Consider the following 22,032-nt stretch of genomic DNA (forward strand, 5'->3'; position numbering starts at 1 on the left):
AAATGCTAATAGATTTTTTAGAGTATGGTGATGTTTAACAAGTTTGTGAACGTTTTGCTAAATAATGGATTTACTGTTGTTAGCTACCTTGAGTGCCATATGTAGAAAGGTGGGATAGAAACTAAGGTGGTAAATACATAATAAATAAAACAAATGGATTTTTTTTCTAGTATAGTACTGCCTACGTCTGTCTTTAGTAAGTTCTCTCATACGCCATCCAGAGAACATAATCCCAGAATGAAGTTATACATCTTTTGTATAGGTGGTACCTAACACCCACCAAACTAGCAAAGATGTACAAAATGAAAAATAAGAATTGTTGGAAATGCACTGTAAAAGAGGGAAATTTTCTTCACTTGTGGTGGTTGTGTGATAAGGTGAAAACTTTTTGGGATAGTGTGTACCCCAAAAAAGATATTTAGGTAGACCTTTTATAAAAAAAACTGGAGGCATTTTTGCTAGGTATGGTTGGAGAGGACATTAAAAAGGAAAATCAGAAATTCTTCCTGTATGCCACAACTGCAGGAAGACTACTCCTCACACAGAGATGGAAACAACGGGATATTCCGACAATTGAAGAATGGCAACAGAAAGTATTGGGAGTATGCGGAAATAGCAAAGCTAACTGGAATAATCTGACAGCAGGATGATGAGAAATTCCAAAAAGAATGGTCCAAATTTGTGGTATATTAGAGAAAACTGTACATAAATAAAGACACTCATAGGACAAATAAAACTCATAATGTTAACTGTAAACATTTGGTTAGACCACAAGATGTAATGCTGTAATATAATAAGGAATGTATGTCTAAAGTATAATACAAAAATTTATTAAGGAATTATAGACATTATAGACATTATAGACATTTATAGAATGGACGCAGGTGGCGCTGTGGGTAAAAGCCTCAGCGCCTAGGGCTTGCTGATCGAAAGGTCGGCGGTTCGAATCCCTGCGGCGGGGTGCGCTCCCGTCGTTCGGTCCCAGCGCCTGCCAACCTAGCAGTTTGAAAGCACCCCCGGGTGCAAGTAGATAAATAGGGACCGCTTACAAGCGGGAAGGTAAACGGTGTTTCCGTGTGCGGCTCTGGCTCGCCAGAGCAGCGATGTCACGCTGGCCACGTGACCCGGAAGTGTCTCCGGACAGCGCTGGCCCCCGGCCTCTTGAGTGAGATGGGCGCACAACCCTAGAGTCTGGCAAGACTGGCCCGTACGGGCAGGTGTACCTTTACCTTTACTTTATAGAATATATATATAATAATCACGCTTAAGAGCAATGTAGAGAAGCCAGAAGAGGGGTGGAGGGAAGTTAATTCGGATAAGATATACCAGTAGATTGAAAGGAGAATAATATTGTTAAGCTGTATTGTGTTTAAGATATTTGGGGGGGGGGAAATAAAAATTATTGGAGATGGGGGAGAAGTTATACATCTTTATCTGATCCTTCTGTAGAGCTTAGGTTTACTTAAATGGAGTTATCACATTTTATCTTCACAGCAAACATAAGAAAAGCATTGGTGCATAGATCAGCCCAAAGACCTGATTAGTTCAACATTCTGTTCCTCAGGGTGGCTGACGAGATGCCTATGGGAAGCCCACAAGCAGGACATGAGCACAACTGCCCTCTCCTGCTTTTGATCCCTGGCAACTAGCATTCAGAAGAATACTGCACAATATTCATATCTATTGTGAGCATTATCCATTGGTATCTTTATCTTGCATGAATTTCTTTAAGCCTCTGTCATGGGCCCGGGAGTGGGGGGTTGGTCAAGTCAGAGAACAGAGTAGCAGCAAATAGATAACTCTGGTTAAGGATCTAGTGGGCTGGGAAGGTCTCTGGTTGGGTCAGGAGAGCCCAAGGAAGAGGATGCTGGAGAGGGTTCTTGTGATGGTGGTGGGGTCTGTTGCCCCATTCCATCTTCTCATTAGCCTCCGCAGTGCAAGATATGGGCTGCCCCTCCAGAGCTGTCAGAGGCTGGTTTCAGCTCATCCACTTTGCCTTTCATGCCACCAATTCTGCCTCTGGAGTTGTCAGAAACCATATCTAATCCTGCCTCTCCAAGGGAGGTTACTGCCGCACCTGTCCCATTTGCCTCCAATGAGGCAGTGATGCTTCCTCCATTGCCTAGGTTACAGAGACAGCAGTGCCAGCATGAACAGATGAGGCAGTTGCATCCTTCTTGGAGAAGTGCTACATCGCTTGCCCACTCTAAAGACCAGAACTGCTTGCCGTGCCAAGCTGTGCACATGCCAGGTGTGTTGTTGTTGGATCAACGTCTTTGCTTGTATAGTCATGTGTAGCACCCGCTGTGCTTTGAATCATCATTTTGCCTATGTATCACATGATATGAGTATTCAAGATATTGGTAGAAACAACCACCTGACTTCATCATTGAGCGGGAGCCAGGACATCTAAAGGTATCTAAGTAGGCAGCTATTACTTCATCTTGCAGCAGCAAATTTCAAAGTCCCAACTATGTGTTGTGTAATGTAGGTTAGGTGAGAGAAAGTGAGTTATCCAAAGCTGCCTTTATGGCAGAGAGAGGATTTGAACCCTGGTTCTCCCTTGTTCAGGTCTAGCACTCTATTGAATATATCACAATGGTAAAATCGGACAAAATGTAAGGCAATGAAATCACTAAAGCATAAGTTCCCAAAAACAAATGGGTAACAACATCTACATTTCTTCCAAAACTTGCATATGAAAAATGTAGAATAACCACAGGAGCGCCTTTCTATGTAAGCTTTTCCAATTCTGCACTGTTCTTACATTCCACTGCCTGAGGGCTTGAAATGCAATCCTCATTTAAACTTGTTTCTCAGGGTATACATTCGCAAGGTCCTTCCTTGCTCAAAACTTTGTTCTCCCCAGACCTAACCCGCCCCCCCCCAACACACATACATACAGGTATTATTAGTTTTAAAAACTACCTACCAACTTCTGAGAGACTAAAAATTCTTCAAATGTGCGAGGAGGCTGCGGCACTGCCTAGAAACAAAGATACATTTGTATTACAAAAGAAACCCTCCATAAATGGTGCATGCCAGTAAAAGAAATATTAGGTGCTCAATTTAGCAACAGTAAGTCTGTGATGTCTACTGCTGGGTTTTGATAATTAGTATCTGAAAGAGGGAGCCATTACATTGAATAGATAACACTGAAAATAAAGGAACACAAGAAATTATGCAGAAGACTAACCAGAAAGGAGAGATACAGGGCTGGTTTACACAGCCACCCAAGCTGGGAATCCTTGTGCTTATTTGAGGTTCAAATGCATCAGCCACTCCCAGAGCTTAGGTATGTTTCTACCTCCACTGTCAGTGGTACTATGCCTCACTATACCAGTTGCTGGGAATCACAAAGTATGAATGAACTAATGGGGAATGCCTGGTGCTGCCTAGGAATTTAATTTTAAAAAAACCAAAGAAAATTCTGATTTTTAAAAGGGCTGTGTGAGTTTTGGGGCTGTGCGCGTGCACACACACACACACACACACAGGGTTCTGTGCATCCAACAGCATCCAAATATGGCCAGAAACCACCTTTCCACCTTGGAAAGCCTTGCTTGTAACCGTCACACCAAATTGGGTAATGTCCTGCCAAAGTCACATTCCAGTCCACCACCTTATTTCAAAATGATGCCTGGCATCCAAATGTAGACTAAGAGCACTGGCTCCCCCTTGGGAACCATCAGACCAAATTAGGCGACAATACCTTCAGAACCATCCAACTTGGCGCAGGTTGGGCCCATTACACCAAATCTGGCAATGCCCCATCCAAAAGGGTTGAGGATGTATTCAGAGGTTGGCACAGTTTGGACTGATCATGCCAAAAATCATGTGAAGTCATGCCAAAGTCATGTTTCAGCCTGCCACAATATTGTTGTGAGGTGTTTTTGTTTTGTTTTTGAGGTGGGTGGAATCTAATGAAAGATTCCATTGTTCTAGCAGCCAGACAACGGCCATAATGACCCTACATACGGGTTGTTAGTATAAGAAAGGAAGCTGCTCTGTGCCAGAGGGGAAATGGGTGTATAAAATGATACTGGCCATAAAATATTATACCAAATACAAGACATAGATTGAAACATTGCCTTTTACAATCTGGCTGCAGTTCTGATCCATCAAAAGCCATAAAAGCCAAAAGCATCTAGCTGTGTTTTTTTCTTCCATTTAACAGCTAGAGAAGAGATCCTCCCAATGCAAAAATGAGCTGGTTTGTACACAATTATTTTGTAAGCCACATTGAGTTACTTTCTGTAAACAAATCCAATAGAAATAAAATAAACTGGACTACTGAGATGGTTAAAAAAAGAAGCTGCACGCTTATTGGTCTCACAATTTAGTGCACAATACTCCCACCCCACTCCGCGTGTGGCAGATGCTATATGTGTAAAAATTATTTCTAGCAAACAAAATATATCCAAAGTGCTACCACTAAATTGCTCTTGTTTTCACAGCAGGAAATCTGCAACTACCGATCCCAGAATAGCTCTTAGTCATATATATTTCTGCAGGGTTCCCCCCCCCCCGGGGGGGGGGTTACTCGTGTTAAAAGGACTGTAACAACTTAATGGCGAATACCACCACATTTTTTTCTATTAAAAAAGCACTGTATTTATGGGATGCATTCATTTACTAGGCAGCAACCCCCTCACATGGGAATGGGCATCCATTAGCAGCCCAATCCATGGGAGTAGCCAGGTTTTTATTAGTGGGGGACCCAAAAAGTTGTTGAGCTTTTTTGGGGAAGAGTATTTCCCCCAGAAGCTATAAGGGGGGCAGAACCTCAGCTAAGAATTTTTTAGTATTTATTGACTGAGGTTCTCCCCCTCTCCCTGGTCACGTCCTTATTATTATGTCTGGAATGTAATTTAAATTAGTAAGATTTTGGAACGCAGAAATAAAGAAAATCATCAAACCATCAATTCTACCATGTGGGGGTATCTAAATTATATAATTCGGTATTTCAACAATTGTTATTATTCAAGAGGTTTAAACTTTAAAGACTGTCTCAAGGCAAATCTTTAAAAATGTAGTATAAACACTGACAACAGGGAAACACTGGCCTGCGAGCGCTCCAGTTAGAGAACAGCTTTTATCAAAGGTATCATGGGCTTTGAAGACACTCGAACTCAGGACGCAAGGGAGAAATGTGCTAAGAGGAAGGCACGCTTGGCAAATCCACACCGTGATAAACTCCTGCCCGGAAACCAATGACCCCACTGTGGAAGGACGTGGGGATCCAGAATTGGCCTCCACAGTCACTTACTCACTGTTAAAACCATGTTTATGGAAGACAATCTTACTCGGCTACGAGTGATCGCAAAAGAAGAAATTGGTATTGTTATAAAAGGTAAAGGGACCCCTGACCATTAGGTCCAGTTGTGGCCGACTTTTGGGTTGCAGCACTCATCTTGCTTTACTGGCCGAGGGAGCCAGCGTACAGCTTCCGGGTCATGTGGCCAGCATGACTAATCCGCTTCTGGTGAACCAGAGCAGCGCACAAACACCGTTTACCTTCCCGCTGGAGCAGTAGCTATTTATCTACCTGCACTTTGCTGTGCTTTCGAACTGCTAGGTTGGGAGCAGGGACCGAGGAACGGGAGCTCACCCTGTCGCGGGGATTCGAACTGCCGACCTTCTGATCAGCAAGCCCAAGGCTCTGTGGTTTAACCCACAGCGCCACCCGCGTCCCTTTTGGTATTGTTATAATGAGGCTATTATTGGATTGTAACTGAAAACTAATAATAATGATAATACAGTGGTACCTCGGGTTAAGTACTTAATTCGTTCCGGAGGTCCATTCTTAACCTGAAACTGTTCTTAACCTGAGGTACCACTTTAGCTAATGGCGCCTCCCGCTGCCGCCAGAGCACAATTTCTGTTCTCATCCTGAAGCAAAGTTCTTAACCCGAGGTAATATTTCTGGCTTAGTGGAGTCTGTAACCTGAAGCGTATGTAACCCGAGGTACCACTGTAATAATAATTTTTGAGGATTTAGGCCATTTTGCCCCACCTCCTTGACTAGGCCCATGGCCCAATCCTAAGCATGTTCCTTCACTATTCTCACTTTTAATGGACGCTTGGTCTTAAAGAAGTTAGATGTGCGCATTTACCCGGAGCAAGTGCCATGGAACAAAGGGAGAGGGGCTTTTTGAGTAAACATGCGCGCTGTTAAGCCTTTCAGGAGGCAACTTCCATTCAAAGGAAGGCTTATATTAACCCCCCGACCTTTGTGGCCGCCGTACTGCTCTCTGAGGCAGCCATGGAGTCCTTTGCGCACGGCCCCCTTTTCCCAGTCTGCGCCTCTTTCCGCCGCCCGTGGCGGAAGTCCGTTCTCGGCGTTGCTAAGGCGCCTTAGCAACCGTCCCTCGTCGCCCTCCGTCCTCCACCTCAAATCCTTTCGGCCTTCCCCGCCGGCCCCGCCACTTGAGTTCCGACCTCGAGGCAGAGGTATCTCGACAAATATATATATATTTAGCTACGCACAGATATATACACGCACGTTTCCGGGTGTGGGTGTTTGTGCGGCTGCTGCCGCAACGCGGAGGACAGACGCCGTTTTCTACGGTGCACTGGCTGTGACTGACACCCCCCCCCAACCCTGAGGAGGCGGAGGGAAGAACCCCTGGGCTTTGCAAATAGTAGGTTGGTTTCCCTTTTCTTCGGGAAAGGGGTGGTCGTTGTAACGAGACTGAAGTGCTGCTCTCTATTTATTTGGGGATCCGGGGTGGGGGTGGGGTGGGGGTTGGAGGTCCTGAAGATCTCCCATTAAGGATGGGAGGGGAATGGAGGTTTTCCTTGTCCTCCCGAGGTGTTTCCTCGGACCCTCTCCCAAGTTGCTTCTTTGCCCGATCCAGTGCATGGTTTAACAAAAGCGATAGTAATGCGTGAGATCGTAACAGTGGTTGTTTTGTATTCGCACCAGTTTACAACAAGAACGCACAGCAACAATCATCATAATAAAAACGCAGTGCGAGCGATCAGCTTAAGAGCTGATAAATTCCAAAGTGTAAACAAGATTTGATGGATGCAATAATGGAATACTGAACGGTATAGTTTTTGTAATAATAATAATTGTTGTAATTATTATTATTATTATTATTATTATTATTATTATTTATACCCCACCCATCTGGCTGGGTTTTCCCAGCCACTCTGGGTGTTTCCCAACAGAATATTAAAAACATGATAAACGATGAAACATTAAAAACTTCCCTAAACAGGGCTGCCTTCAGATGTCTTCAAACAGTCAGGTAGTTGTTTATTTCCTTGACATCTGATGGGAGGGTGTTCCACAGGGCAGGCGCCACTACTGAGAAGGCCCTCTGCCTGGTTTCCTGTAACCTCACTTCTTGTATGCAGGGATTTAGTATATGTAAAATGAACTATGGAAAGAGAAGAAAGGAAGTCACTGATGTTTAAGGATGTAAAAGGAGTATTTTAAATTGTAAAACAGAAAACTTAATAAAATTATATACCAAAAAGAGGGAGAGCAGTGATGCAAAACATAGAATGCATTCATTCGAAAGTTCTGATGGATCCAATATGGAACTTACTTTCAAGCAAGCATGTGTTTACCCATTGTTTTCATTGAGGTATATTCTAAGGTAAGTATGCATAGGATTGCGGCCTTAAAATCGAAATGGTGCTTTTAGAGCAAGCAGGCCCCAGTAATTTTGGGAAGAACAATGTACCTCTCCTGGGCTTGCAGGTTTACAGTTTGATTTTAGAGTGTTGATCACCCTGTAGGATTTACCCTCAAGGAAATGCACGCAGGCCTTAGTTCTTAATAAAGTTAAGCAAAGATGTGTTTTGGAGCTTAAAGCAATTTGGGCACAGGTTTTCAGGCAACTTGACCTTGGGCATCTAGTCGATGTGATGCTTAAACTTTGTTATGGGGCAAAATGAAAACCTGGAGTCTCCTCAACTGCAAGAATATTTGCTTACTATCCAGTCACTTAAGGCTGTGTTTATAACAACAGAGCACACATTGGCTAGATCAACCTTTCTCAACTTCTTGACCTCATCTGTTGTTGGACTACAACTCCCATCATTCCTAGCTAGCAGAACCAGTAATCAGGGATGATTTGAGTAGGCAACAAGATACAATGAAGATAAGGACTGGGTCACTGGGGGAAATAAGAGTTCTCCAACTGCTTTGATCTCCTTAGGTTGCAAACAACACCCAGTTATTGTACCACTCCAGTGAATTACCAGTGTGGTTCCTGAACATGTGGAAGTCATTTCTTCCCCTTCCCGCATTTTCTCAAAATGTTGTAGAATGATCCTCAGTCGTGCTTTCTTAGTTGCTGAACTGCTGGATCTTAGAAAGCAGCAAGTGCTTCCAGCATCTGTGAGAAAGACATAATCTTATATTTCCTGTGTGTGGTATTAGTGCAATCCACAAGTTGGGTTGGTGTTGAATTGGGGGAGGGAGACTTAGAAGTGGAATCTGTCGTTTTAAATATCAGCTGAGAAATCTTAGTAATGATTGTGGGCCTGCATACACACTGCACCTTTAAAACACATTTGAAGTGCATCTCCCTAAACCCCCCCCCCCAAAAAAAGAATTCTGGGCAATGTATTTACCTCTTTTATTGTTACAATTCCCAGCAACCTGTTGACAAACTACAGTGCCAATAATTATTTGAGGGGAGAAATGTGCTTTAAAGGTATACAGTGGTACCTTGGGTTACATACGCTTCAGGTTACAGACTCCGCTAACCCAGAAATAGTACCTCGGGTTAAGAACTTTGCTTCAGGATGAGAACAGAAATCGTCCTCCGGCGGCAGCGGGAGGCCCCATTAGCTAAAGTGGTTCTTCAGGTTAAGAACAGTTTCAGGTTAAGAATGGACCTCTGGAACGAATTAAGTACTTAACCTGAGGTACCACTGTAGTGTGTATGCAGTCCAAGTAACAGTGATCCAACTTGGCTTTAAGGTTCTTGGCCAGAAATTTGCGACTGTGATCAGCAGTTGGAATGAAGCATTCATTAATACAAGATGTGCCTGAGTTCCACTGACAAAATGTGAAAGATGTAATTTATTTGCTCAACTTTGCAGGTACAGTGATACCTTGGTTCTCAAACTTCATCCATTCCGGAAGTCCATTCCAAAACCAAAGCATTCCAAAACCAAGGCGCCCTTTCTCATAGAAAGTAATGCAAAACGGATTAATCTGTTTCAGACTTTTAAAAACAACCCCTAAAACAGCAATTTAACATAAATTATCTAACGAGACCATTGATGCATAAAATGAAAGCAATAATCAATGTACTGTACTATAAAATAAGACAGTATTGTAGATGATAAAAACTACAATTAATTTTTTTTCTTTCCTGCACTGATAATAGTCATTGTTTGGATGGGGGGCTTTTATCCATTCCCGCAGTCACACAATCAATCAGTCAGTAGTTGAACTGGGTTCCACACAGTCACAAAAACAAATGAACCGAAAAAGCCTCAAAAACAAAAACGCAAAATAAATAACAAAAACAAAAAGCGCCAAACTTAATCCGTTCTGGAAGTCTGTTTGACTTCCGATATGTTCGAAAACCAAGGTGCAGCTTGTGATTGGTGCAGGCGCCCCGGAAACAATATTTGACAGCTGCATTGGACATTCAGCTTCCAAAAAACATTTGAAAACCGGAACTCTTGCGCGTTTTTGGAGTTTGGGAACCAAGGCGTTTGAGTACCAAGGTGTTTGAGAACCAAGGTACCACTGTACTTTTCCATGAGATCACAGAGGTGTTGCCTTTCCTGTTGTCAGCAGTATCCACTATGGATATATATGGATATATATGGATATATATGGCTAATGGAGTACTTTAGAATCTGGGTGGCTTGTTGCAGAAATCCAAAAAGGTTCCTGTACCTTCAGAAGTTAGGTGATGTATTTTGCATCTGACCACCCTAGGTACAATACCTTGTGCCAGAACCTCTGTGCTCTGAGTGAAGAAAGAACTAGCTTGAACACAACTGAGATGGTTCATGGGAAGAAACCTGCACGGTCCTAGTTTCATACGCCTGTGCGCATATCTCCCTCCCTCCATGTAACGTGTGGCATAGGTGCTGCATATGTTAACTTGTCTCAAGCAATGTAAATCCAGAGTGACAACTTTGCAGGTACATTTTCAAGAGACTGTGGAAGTTTTTGCCTTTCCTTTGTTAGCAGCGTTCACCCGTATGGTCCCAATGACAGCCCTTTGGGGCTTCAGATTTAAACACCAATCTGTCACGAGACATTATAGTAAAGCGTATCCATTTGTAGGCTGGGAATGCATAACAAATTAAAATAACTTCCTGCTCACTCGCTGAGGAATCTGCGTGGTTAGAAGGTTTTAGTCCAAACCTGAGATGCTTTCTTCACTCACTTTGCGAGCTTTCCAGAGTAAACGGACTCAATTTTTCCCCCATTCAGGAGGACAAAGCACTAAAACTGCAAATTGGAAGTGAGGTTTGTTACATGAAAACAACAAAAACAAATTTAGTACCGTTGCTGTGTTCTTCCACCAAGAAAAGTGACGGTTCCAAGTTTTGTGAAGCTGGAAAGTTATCGCTTTCTTTAAAAAGTACCACTACATAAACAGCCATTACAAATGTTAACTCCAGACGGTTGGCAAAATATATAAACTAGCAATGCTCCGTGGACAATGTTTACAGAGAAAATGTTATAATTGCTTTGTTTTTGCATTTGTAGGGCTACTTGACTTTTCCAAAGGTTTGGGTTGTGGTACATGCATTTACCTGGAGCTAAGCCACCCCACTGAACGCAGCGGGTCTTATTTCTGAGTAAACATATATAAGATTGCATTGTTATAGGCTAAATAATCTGCTTATCTGTAATTTTGTCTTGTCCATTCAAGATAAGCATCTTAATGTGTTCATATTTATGCATATGTGTCTGTCTACCTAGTTACCTATTTGTTTTTAAGTGTTTTTCCACACCTGGCCCGCCAAGGCCCTTAAGTGACTTAGGACATAAGAATACAGGAACATAAGAAGCCCAGCAAAATACATTTAAAAATACAGCTAATTTGGTTTTTTTAAAAAACACATTGTCATATCAGTGTAGGAAATTACTGTGTTGTACTCACGGGTGGCGCTGTGGGTTAAACCACAGAGCCTAGGACTTGCTGATCAGAAGGTCGGTGGTTCGAATCCCCGCTACGGGGTGAGCTCCCGTTGCTCGGTCCCTGCTCCTGCCAACCTAGCAGTTCGAAAGCACGTCAAAGTGCAAGTAGATAAATAGGTACCGCTCCGGTGGGAAGGTAAATGGCGTTTCCGTGCACTGTTCTGGTTCGCCAGAAGCGGCTTAGTCATGCTGGCCACATGACCCGGAAGCTGTACGCCGGCTCCCTCAGCCAATAAAGCGAGATGAGCGCCGCAACCCCAGAGTTGGCCACGACTGGACCTAATGGTCAGGGGTCCCTTTACCTTTTTACTCATCAATTAGGCCATAGAATTAAAACCCTAGAGAAGCAGATATTTAAACTAATGAGAAGCAGATGTTTAAACAATCAAGGCTTAAGCAGGAGATAATTCTCACAATCTGCCTATGAGAGATGTGGGACAAAAGGTAGGCTCTGCTTTCCATTGGATTACCTTTTGGCCAAATGTGGGGAGGAAGGACTGTAGCTCACTGGTAAGAGTGTTTGCTTTAAATGCAGACAGTCTCTAGGTAGGGCTGGGGAGAGACTCTGCCAATCATTGCAGACAGTACTGAGCTATGGTCCAGTGGCCTGACTCTGTATCAGGCAGCTTCCAATATTCCTCCTAAGCCACTGTCATGCATTGAATTAGGTGTTTTGCACACTCCTCTGCAAACCAACCTAAATGCAGGCTAGTGGTGTCACACCAGAAGCTGAATCTGTCTTTTTGGCAGGCTCAGTCAGCACTAAACAAATGTACTAAATGTTTCCCCCCCAAATATACGTGTATGTGAAACTTGCAGTTATTGGGAAGACATTAGGACTGCAATCTTGTACCCAGTCCTCAGAAGAGATGTCCCACCATAAAGTGTTTCAAAAAAGAAGATCTTCAAAAGCGCCCCTAGTATTTTGTTTTTGTTTTTTTAAATCAAAATAGCCATTGACTTAAGTTGATCTAAAATCGTAAAAGTTTTGCTGTGACTGTCAAAATGTTTCTGTGGAAACTGGCCCTTGTTGAAAGCCGCTGTGATTTTTATTCTCCCTGTAACAGGTCCAAGGATATTACTTGAAAGTAAGATGTCTTTCAATTCACCTGTGATTTCAGAAGATGACCAAAAGAGCCACCAGGGAATAAAAAGAAATTTTGAAGGCCTGAATAGTTCAGATTCACAGACTACGTCGATGTTGCAGGAAACACCACTTGAAAACCTGCATCTAGCGCCTCAGACTGTTCTTGAAAGAGCCCCAAAACAAGGGAGATCAAAATGTCCCAGATGTAATAGTTCAAGGATGTTCTATTGTTACACATGCTATGTTCCAGTTGAAACTGTTCCCACTGGAGAAATTCCTGTTGTGAAGGTTAGTGCAAGATATATCTTATTTTTGATCTAATTTGTCAATTTTAGCAAGTTTTGGTCACAGTGAATCATTCTAATCAACGAACTGGGGAAGAATGAAGCGAGACTCATGTTTTTGCAATATAGTTTTAAAAACAAGCTGCAGCAACCCAAAACTCTGTTTTTCTTCAGAGCTTGCTACATGCTTGCCAAACTCTAGTGGTACAAGAAGAAGAGGGGGCCCTGATTCCAGATGAAATCCCTGGTACTGCAAATCAGTTGCTATCCAAGGTCCTTTTTAATAGGAAAGATGTCTTTCTGAGACCTTGGAGATGACTTCCAGTTAGAGTAGGTTGGGTAAAAGGCAGTAACATCTTTCATTCAGTCAGTCTGCACCCTGCTGCTTTGACCCATAGGGCTCAGAAACAATTTATTTTGGTGGAAGTTAATCTGGTCATTGTGCGTTCCCACTGCTTTAAGCAGATCTGCTGAGGAAAGCAGTGACTTTTAATAGGCACTGATGCAAAGTGTGTGTATCTTGTGCACTGCTGCCTGTACCCAAATGCAAAATGTTCAGCCAGTTACTTATTTTTCTTATGAAATGGAATGGGGAGTGCCTTTTCTCCAATGTATGTACTTGTGCTCTTGGTTGCAGCTCCCATTGAAAATTGACGTCATTAAGCATCCCAATGAAACGGATGGCAAAAGCACAGCTGTACATGCCAAGCTCCTGGCGCCCGAAGAAGTTACCATTTACACATATCCTTGTATTCCAGACTACGAAGGAATGAGACACGAAGTAAGGGTTGTCTAGAAGTAGCATGGGGGAGATATTTCCTCGTTTCCTTCCTCTTTCCTTCTTGCTGATGGCTATGAAATCCACAATGCTGCTAGTGTTCCAAATCTCCACAAAGAGAATATCAGGGCTCAGCTGGGGTTCAGAATCCCTTCTGCATGTAGAAAAGGGAAAAATAAGTGGCTTGTTTGCTCCCCCACTCTCCACTTCTCTAAATTATGCACCACAATTTGCCAGTTACCATATTTTATATTGCATTTGCCACTTGTATTGGGTTCCTCCTGATTTGACAGGCAAGAAATTATACTTTTGCTTTTCAAGGGCTTTGAGAACTAGCAATGTGCCCAAGAATGCCATGGGCAAAGATAGCTGGCATGCCTGTAGCTGATCTGCTTTTTGGAATGGTGGTCCCAAGGGACAGGGATCACTTTCCCAAAAATCCTGATTGCTGGGGGTGGGGGTGGTCACTGTCTACTCCACCAGAAGGTCCATGACTTGAGCTTTTAGCACTAATGTCCCTTTGAGGAAAAATGGCAGATTAGCCATTTGGTTTTCTCTGTCCTTCTGTTGGCAAGACGTTATAGGCTGAATGTTAGGACACGGGTGGTGCTGTGGTCTAAACCACTGAGCCTCTTGGGCTTGCCGATCAGAAGGTCGGTGGTTTGAATCCCCGCGACAGGGTGAGCTCTTGTTGCTTGGTCCCAGCTCCTGCCAACCTAGCAGTTCGCAAGCGTGCCATTACAAGTAGATAAATAGGTACTGCTGCGGCGGGAAGGTAAACGGTGTTTGCGTGTGCTCTGGTTTCTGTCACGGTGTCCCGTTGTGCCAGAAGCGGTTTAGTCATGCTGGCCACATGACCTGGAAAGCTGTCCGTGGACAAACACCGGCTCCCTTGGCCTGAAAGCGAGATGAGCGCCACAACCCCATAGTCTCCTTTGACTGGACCTAACCGTCCAGGGGTCCTTCACCTTATACCTTTACCTTTAGTGAATATATCTTTATTGCTTTAAAAGAAATACATTTATGAAGAGAAAACAAACAAACAAACAGACAGACAAACATACAAGCAAGCAGGCAAACAAACAATAGAAAAAGCAAACAAACAACAACAATATAAGAAACAGCAAAATTAATATGACTAACAGCATTTATGCTCCCAATAATGAAAACAATTATAAAACTTGTAAAGAGAAAAATTAAAAATGACTTCCAATTAGTCTCACTGTACTTTATCTATTGGTTACCTTATACTGCACAGTTACATATTTCTGATATAGTTTCTTTTTACCTCCCTACGAACTTATATTTATACCATACAATACAAAACCCTTTTACCTTTACTTATAGGCTGAATGTGCAAGGAAATAGAATGCTGAACTTACTGCCAGTACGTTTCCAAGCACAATTCAAATAGTTGGCGCTGACCTTTAAAGCCCTAAACGGCCTCGGTCCTGTATACCTGAAGGAGCGTCTCCACCCCCATCATCCAGCTCCGACACTGAGGTCCAGCTCCGAGGGCCTTCTGGAGGTTCCCTCGCTGTGAGGAGTGAGGTTACAGGGAACCAGGCAGAGGGCCTTCTCAGTAGTGGTGCCTGCCCTGTGGAACGCCCTCGCAGCAGATGTCAAGGCAATAAACAACTATTTTACTTTTAAAAGACAACTGAAGGCAGCCCTCTTTAGGGAAGTTTTTAATGTCTGATGATGTATTGTTTTTAATCTGTTGGGAGCCGCCCAGAGTGGCTGGGGAAACCCAGCCAGATGGGTGGGGTATAAATAAATAAATAATAATATAATATAAATTATTATGATTGCTAATAATAATAATACTGCGACAAGTTCACTTTTTGTAGGGGTGGGTAGGATGTGACACAAACACACACACATCCCTGCCCACCAGCAGTTTTTGCTTCTGGGTGTCAGAGAAATTGGTTAGTCCAGCTTGAGAGCAGGCAAAGAGTCTGTCCTGCATTCTATCTATTCTTTCCTGCATGTTTTATGAGAGGGAGGATCATGTTACAGCCCTGTCTCTTGCTCTTTTGTTGGTTCCTGTTGACATTAGTGTTTATGAAGATGCTGCGCTGAGAGGTAGTTCTGGTTTTTTTAGTAGCTGTGGTACCTTGCACGGGGAAGAGGAGGCTGAAGTGGAAGAGATATTAGACTTGAGAATAAGTAGGAGGAAATTACAGTATTTGGTTGCATGGAAAGGGTTAGATGAGTCTGAGAACTCATGGGAACCAACAGAAAAAATTAACGTTCCGGAATTGCAGAGAGAATTTCATAGAAAATATCCCCACAAGCCAAAACCCCATAACTGGCATCTTCAAGAAATTTTTGAAGAGACAGATAGCGAGCAAGAGGAGTTCGTAGGGTTCGGTCCTTCAGAAACAGAGGAGAGCGAGGAGGAGGAAGGGGGGCTTAGGGGAGGGGGTGATGTCAGGGAAGAGTTAGAGTTAGAAGATTCCAGTTTCCCAGAGGGAGAAAGCATTCCCCAAGGGGGGAAGGAGAGCAGTGAATTGAAGAGAAGAGAGCAACAGGAACAACAGGGAGGGGCCGGCTGTTCCCAGCAAAGGCAAGGGTTAAGTTCTAGCTCAGAAAAAGTGAAGGGAAGGACGCCTTCGCCATTTTGAGAGTGGCTGGTCACGGAGAAGCAGAGCTCAGAAGGTATCTGAAAGAAGTGACTCTGAGGAATAATATTTAAGAACCGTTTATAAGAATGTTTTGTTAATACGCAATAAAAAGTTTTATAAAAGAACAAGAAGCATTTGTGTGGTGATCTGAAGAGGACAACGACCAGTCCTGACATCCCTCCCATCCCAAATAACTCCAACATTGTGCCTGTTTTTCTTCTAGATTGCACTTATCTTTCCTGGGCCTAATTCAGTTTCAATAAATGACATTCCCCTCTGTTTGCAAAACAAATCTAAGAAGAAGGTTGGCTGTGACGAGGACGAGGACTCATCAGCAGAACCAGTCCTCAAATGTGCGAAAACAGAGTCAGGCAGTGAAAGCGACTTGGGCGAACACCAGTTTCACAGCAGAAATGCTCCGTTGAAGAGAATTGTGTTTATTGATAGCACTTGGAATCAAACGAACAAGATAATCACAGATGAGCGGCTCCAAGGTATGCTAACACCATATGCTAATTCCCAGTGCTGCGGATTAATAAAAGTGCAAATTGAAGGGATGTGCTTGACACATCAGTCTCATTACTGCTATGCATGAACAAATTAAACAATCCATACAGATGAAGCAATGGATCCCCATAGCTATACATGGGCATGGTTCTAGTCGCAATTAAATGCCTTGTGGTCCAACACCAGGTACAGTCCCTTGCATCCAGCCCCTATGTGCACTGGTTTCCTGATTAGAGAAATGAAATTGTTGTTATATTTATTTATATCCTGCCCTTTTCCTGTACAGGGACTCAAGGCAGCTTCCACAAATCAAAACAACACAGATAAAACACAAAAGGATAAAAGATTAATGTTAAAAAGTAATTAAACTCTAGTAGAATTTTTAAAACATAAGAAACAAATTATTGAAATATGGGTAATAAAAATAGAACAGCACTATTAAAACCCTTTCCTTAAAAAAAATGCAGTTCTCAAAGGCTGGTTGGATTTAATGATCAGAGGGCAGAGGGCCTTCTCGGTAGTGGCGCCCGCCCTGTGGAACGCCCTCCCACCAGATGTCAAGGAAATAAACAACTTTCTGACTTTTAGAAGACATCTGAAGGCAGCCCTGTTTAGGGAAGTTTTTAATGTTTGATGTTTTGTTGCTTTTTAAAATTATTATTAATATTGGAAGCTGCCCAGAGCGGCTGGGTAAACCCATGCAGATGGGTGGGGTATAAATAAATTATTATTATTATTATTATTATTATTATTATTTATTAATCTTATTATTATTTGTACCCCACCCATCTGATTGGGTTGCTCCAGCCACTCTGGGCAGTTTCCAACCTATATAAAAACATAATAAAGCATTAAACACTAAAAAGTTTCTACCTGCTAGTGCAGGCATAGGCAAACTTGGCCCTCCAGCTGTTTTGAGACTATAATTCCCATCATCCCTGACCGCTGGTCCTGTTAGCTAGGGATGATGGGAGTTGTAGTCCCAAAACATCTGGAGGGCTGAGTTTGCCTGTGCTAATGGAAAATCAACTAGAAGGGAGTCTGTCTAACTTTTCTAGAAAGGGGGTTTCAAAGTCTGTGAGCAGCCACCAACCAGGTCCTCTCCATGTTCCCACCAATCATGCCTGTGAGGGTGGTGGGACCAAAGATCTTAAAAGCCTGGGCAGGTTCCTTCAGATAACCTTGGTCATAACCAACACTTGAGATTGTGCCCGGAAACAGACCAGTAGCCATTGGAGCTGCTGTAACAATGGAGTCGCATGCTTCCTATAACCAGAGCTCCCCTCTGCCTGAGAGCGTCTGGCAGCGGTTCTCAACCTGTAGGTCCCCAGATGTTGTTGGACTACAAATCCCATCATCCCTGAGCTCTGGCCTTGCTAGCTAGGGATGATGGGTGTTGTAGTCCAACAACATCTAGGGACCCACAGGTTGAGAACCGCTGTATCAGTCTGTTACAAGTAGCTGATTTGAGTCATATGTACAATTTAGCGTATACATGTTCTGTTTCGTTACCTCTCTTAATGCAGGATTGCTGCAAATTGAACTGAAGTCGCGGAAAACCTGCTTTTGGCGTCATCAGAAAGGAAAGCCAGAGACGTACCTGTCTACCATCGAAGCAATTTATTATTTCCTAGTTGACTATCATAAGGAATTCTTGAAAGAAAAATATGAAGGACAGTATGACAACCTCCTTTTCTTCTTCTCGTTTATGTACAAATTGATAAAAAATGCCAAGTCAGCAGGAAAAGACTAAGGCAATATAATTTTTGTGTGAATAACAAAAACCAACCCCCTAAAATATTCCTTATGATCCATTGTACTTTATTCTTTTAAACTTATTAGTAACAATTGAATTAAATAAATTGCACAGTTGGCTAGAGGGTTTTTTTGTTTGTTTGTAAGAATGCAAAATGTTCCTGTCCTTTTTAGCTCAATCCTAAATCCAAACCCGTGACTTATCATCTGAGGCAAATCTCTCTTATGGTTCCCAAGAGACTCCAAATAGTCTGGGGACTTTACTGCCCTTGTTACATTTGAACATATTTTTTTATAAGCACCAATTTGGATGTTTGGAGGGTTTATATCAATTTACATATTTTAGAGAGAAGTACTGATGGCTGTTATGTTTTCAATGCGAACTGACAGTGTATATTGTTTTGTTGGGGGGATTTTCTGTCTCTTTTATCTTCCCCCACTTCTTTGCTAAATTTGACACTTAAAAAAAGCTGGACTGTTATGGGAGTGTTGCCTGAAATAAAACTGAGCCCGTTGCCTCTAAATAGAAATGTTTTCAGACTGTAATAAGCAGGGAAGATGCCAACATAGAGTCTCTTTTCTTAAACATAGTAAAACTTAGTTCAGCTGTTTCACTCTATAGGAATGCGCACTTCACCGTCAGGGATGACTTAATCCCGGTGATGTAACTGTTTACTAAAAAATGATTGGAACAATATTTCAGTAGACAAAAAAAAAAAAAAAAAATCCAGGCTAATGTATTCAGCAGGATGCCAATGGTAAACATGTTTGGGTCTAAATTAAGCTGTAAAATTGCTTTGGTAATATTATAATAGCAGGTTTACTATAATGACTACTTCTATGTCCATTTCAGGTTGACAGCTTTGGTACTGCCAAACAAAAGTTTCCTGCTGGATTCTGAAATAAATTTACCAGGAGAAACATACATTTGCAGAGAAAGGTGCATTTCCTTCCAACTAAAGTTGGAAGGCTTGCAAAGGAATTAAGGGTCCTCTGCCCACAGCTGAACCCTGCACTTTACATTGCAAATGAAGCATATTATTAGACAGTCGTACCTTGGTTCTCAAACGCCTTGGTACTTGTATGTTTTGGCTCCCGAACGCCACAAACCCAGAAGTAAGTGTTTCGGTTTGCAAACGTATTTTCGGAAGCCGAACATCCGACGCAGCTTTCGCTTGACTTTAGGAAGCTCCTGCAGCCAATCGGAAGCCACACCTTGGTTTTTTTTTTTTTTTTTATAATATTTTTTATTACGTTTCTTTCCAACTTTTATACATTGCAAGCAAATAAGGAATTTACAAGAAACCATTTTTTTTTTTTTTTAACAAAAATCCCAATTTGGACTTCCCCACCCCTTCCGATTCTGCGTTCTTTATATTAACAATGTCAGCAATTTGTTACCTTATATCATACCTTATTGTAACTTTTACATGTTATGTATCTAAATTCAATATATTGTGTCACAGTTTTTATACCTTTAAAATAAACGTAACATGTTCAGTTCATATTATCTCCTTTTCTCTTTTATCACTTAGTTTACTATTTACTTAATCATAATTGCTAAAGCGTATCATTTCGAAATCATGCACAATCTTAAAATTCATACAGTTTATAATACTTTTGCAAGTAGTCTTTAAACTTTTTCCAGTCCGCCTCAGTTGTTTCTACATCCAAATCTCGGATTCTGCCGGTCAGTTCAGCTATCTCCATGTAGTCCATCAACTGCGTCTGCCATTCCTCCAGCGTGGGTAAATCTTGTGTCTTCCAATTCTTTGCGATAAGTATTCTTGCTGCTGTACTAGCATACATAAACAAAGTTCTGTCCTTCTTTGACACTTTCTGGTCTACCATGCCCAACAGGAAGGCCTCTGGTTTCTTGGGAAAGGTATACCTAAATATCTTTTTCAACTCATTATAAATCATTTCCCAGAAAGCCTTAACCCTTGGGCATGTCCACCAGAGGTGAAAGAAAGTCCCCTCTGCTTCCTTACACTTCCAACATTTATTGTCAGACAGGTGGTGTATCTTAGCTAACTTGACTGGGGTCATGTACCACCGGTATATCATTTTCATAATGTTTTCCTTCAAGGCCGTACTTGCCGTGAATTTCATTCCGGTGTTCCATAACCTTTCCCAGTCTTCAAACATAATGTTGTGTCCAACATCCTGTGCCCATTTAATCATAGCAGATTTAACTGTCTCATCCTGTAAGTTCCACATAAGCAGCAAGTTATACATTCTAGATAACAGCTTTGTCTTTGGTTCTAACAATTCTGTCTCTAGTTTCGACTTTTCCACCTGGAAACCAACTTTTTTATCCATTTTGAAAACCTCTTGAATTTGAGCATAATGTAACCAATCTCGCACCTTATTTTTTAGTTTGTCCTGGCTCTGCAACTTCCAATTGTCTCCAATTTTTTCAGTCAGTTCCCAATATTTCGGCCAATAGGCCTCCATATTGGGTCTTTTTCGGGCCTTGGCCTCCACTGGTGATAGCCACCTCGGAGTTTTACTCTCTAGTAAGTCTTTATATTTCATCCAGACTGCAAAAATTGCTTTTCTGACAATGTGACTTTTAAACAATTTATGTACTTTAACCTTGTCGTACCATAGGTATGCGTGCCATCCAAAAGCATTATTAAAACCTTCCAGATCTAGGACATCAGTGTTTTCCAACAAGAACCAATCTTTCAGCCAGCAGAAGGCTGCAGCTTCATAATACAACCTCAGGTCCGGCAGGGCAAACCCCCCTCTTTCTTTTGAATCTGTTAATATTTTAAACTTTATTCGGGGCTTTTTGCCCTGCCAGATAAATCTAGATATATCCTTCTGCCATTTTCCAAAGCAGTCCACTCTGTCCACGATCTGTAAGGTTTGAAACAAAAATAACATTTTCGGCAACACATTCATTTTTATCGCTGCGATTCTTCCCAACAAGGAAAGTTTCAATCTTGACCAAATTTCTAAATCCTTTTTAACTTCCAACCAACATTTCTCATAATTATCCTTAAATAAATTCAAATTCTTGGAGGACAAATAAATCCCAAGGTATTTCACTTTTTTAACCACATTCAGTTCTGTTTCTCTCTGAAACCCCTCTGTTTCTGTGTTTGTTAAATTTTTGGTCAGAACCTTAGTTTTTTGTTTATTCAACCTAAATCCCGCCACCCGACCAAATTCCGATATAAGTTCAAGAACTCTTTTTGTACTGGATTCTGGCTCCTGCAGTGTCAAAACTAGGTCATCTGCAAAAGCTTTCAGTTTATATTGTTTCACTCCGACCTCTATCCCTTGTACCAACCGGTCCTCTCTGATCATATTCAATAGCACCTCCAGGACTGAAATAAATAACAGAGGGGATAGAGGGCACCCTTGTCGTGTCCCTTTTTCAATTTTAAATTCCTCCGTCACCACATTGTTCACTATTAGTTTAGCTTTTTGTTCTGAATAGATTGCATGTAATCCATTCTCAAACCCCCGTCCCACTCCCATCCCTTCCAAGTTCTTCTTCATAAACATCCAAGATATGTTGTCAAATGCTTTCTCCGCATCAATAAAAATTAACACCGCCCTTGTGTTCCTATTAGTCTGCAAAAGTTCTAAAATGTCAATGATGTTTCTAGTGTTCTCATATAAATGTCTACCAGGGAGAAAGCCTGCTTGGTCTTTATGAATTACTTCATTTAAAACTTTTTTAAGTCTATTTGCCAAAATGTCTGCAAATATTTTGTAATCCACATTTAGGAGTGAGATGGGACGGTAGTTTTTAAGCTGAGTCTTTTCAGATTCTGACTTAGGTATCAATGTGATGAAGGCTTCTTTCCACGTTTCTGGTGCCCTCTTCCCATCCATGATCT

At 42.0% G+C, this 22,032-nt stretch overlaps 2 protein-coding genes across 8 annotated transcripts in view; one reads left to right on the top strand and one right to left on the bottom strand.

Moving 5' to 3' along the window:
- Positions 1-6,349, bottom strand: part of FAM227B (family with sequence similarity 227 member B) — a 114,344-nt gene extending 107,995 nt beyond the window's left edge. For 2 of the 5 annotated variants that reach the window (XM_053365362.1, XM_053365360.1), the window contains exons 1-2: positions 6,071-6,299; positions 2,933-2,986 (exon numbers count right to left, since the gene is read on the bottom strand). In XM_053365362.1, coding sequence (XP_053221337.1) covers positions 2,933-2,986; positions 6,071-6,112 — 96 coding nt within the window. In that variant the 5' untranslated portion in view covers positions 6,113-6,299. Of the gene's footprint in view, positions 1-2,932; positions 2,987-6,070 lie in introns of all 5 variants that reach the window. The other 3 variants (XM_053365361.1, XM_053365363.1, XM_053365364.1) reach the window with 3 other exon arrangements.
- Positions 6,350-6,405: 56 nt separating this feature from the next.
- On the top strand, positions 6,406-19,100 carry DTWD1 (DTW domain containing 1). Of its 3 annotated transcripts, none has more exons than XM_053365368.1 (5): positions 6,406-6,644; positions 12,205-12,512; positions 13,146-13,289; positions 16,137-16,407; positions 17,947-19,100. In XM_053365368.1, the coding sequence occupies exons 2-5, from the start codon at positions 12,231-12,233 to the stop codon at positions 18,171-18,173; spliced, it is 924 nt and encodes a 307-aa protein (XP_053221343.1). In that variant the 5' UTR covers positions 6,406-6,644; positions 12,205-12,230; the 3' UTR covers positions 18,174-19,100. The 3 variants fall into 3 exon arrangements, with proteins under 3 accessions (XP_053221343.1, XP_053221345.1, XP_053221344.1); XM_053365370.1 differs by having other exon boundaries at positions 12,259-12,512; XM_053365369.1 differs by lacking the exon at positions 6,406-6,644 and adding an exon at positions 6,838-7,053.
- The last annotated feature ends 2,932 nt before the right edge of the window (positions 19,101-22,032 follow it).

This window comes from Podarcis raffonei, chromosome 14 (assembly GCF_027172205.1).
Source record: "Podarcis raffonei isolate rPodRaf1 chromosome 14, rPodRaf1.pri, whole genome shotgun sequence".
NCBI lineage: Eukaryota > Metazoa > Chordata > Lepidosauria > Squamata > Lacertidae > Podarcis > Podarcis raffonei.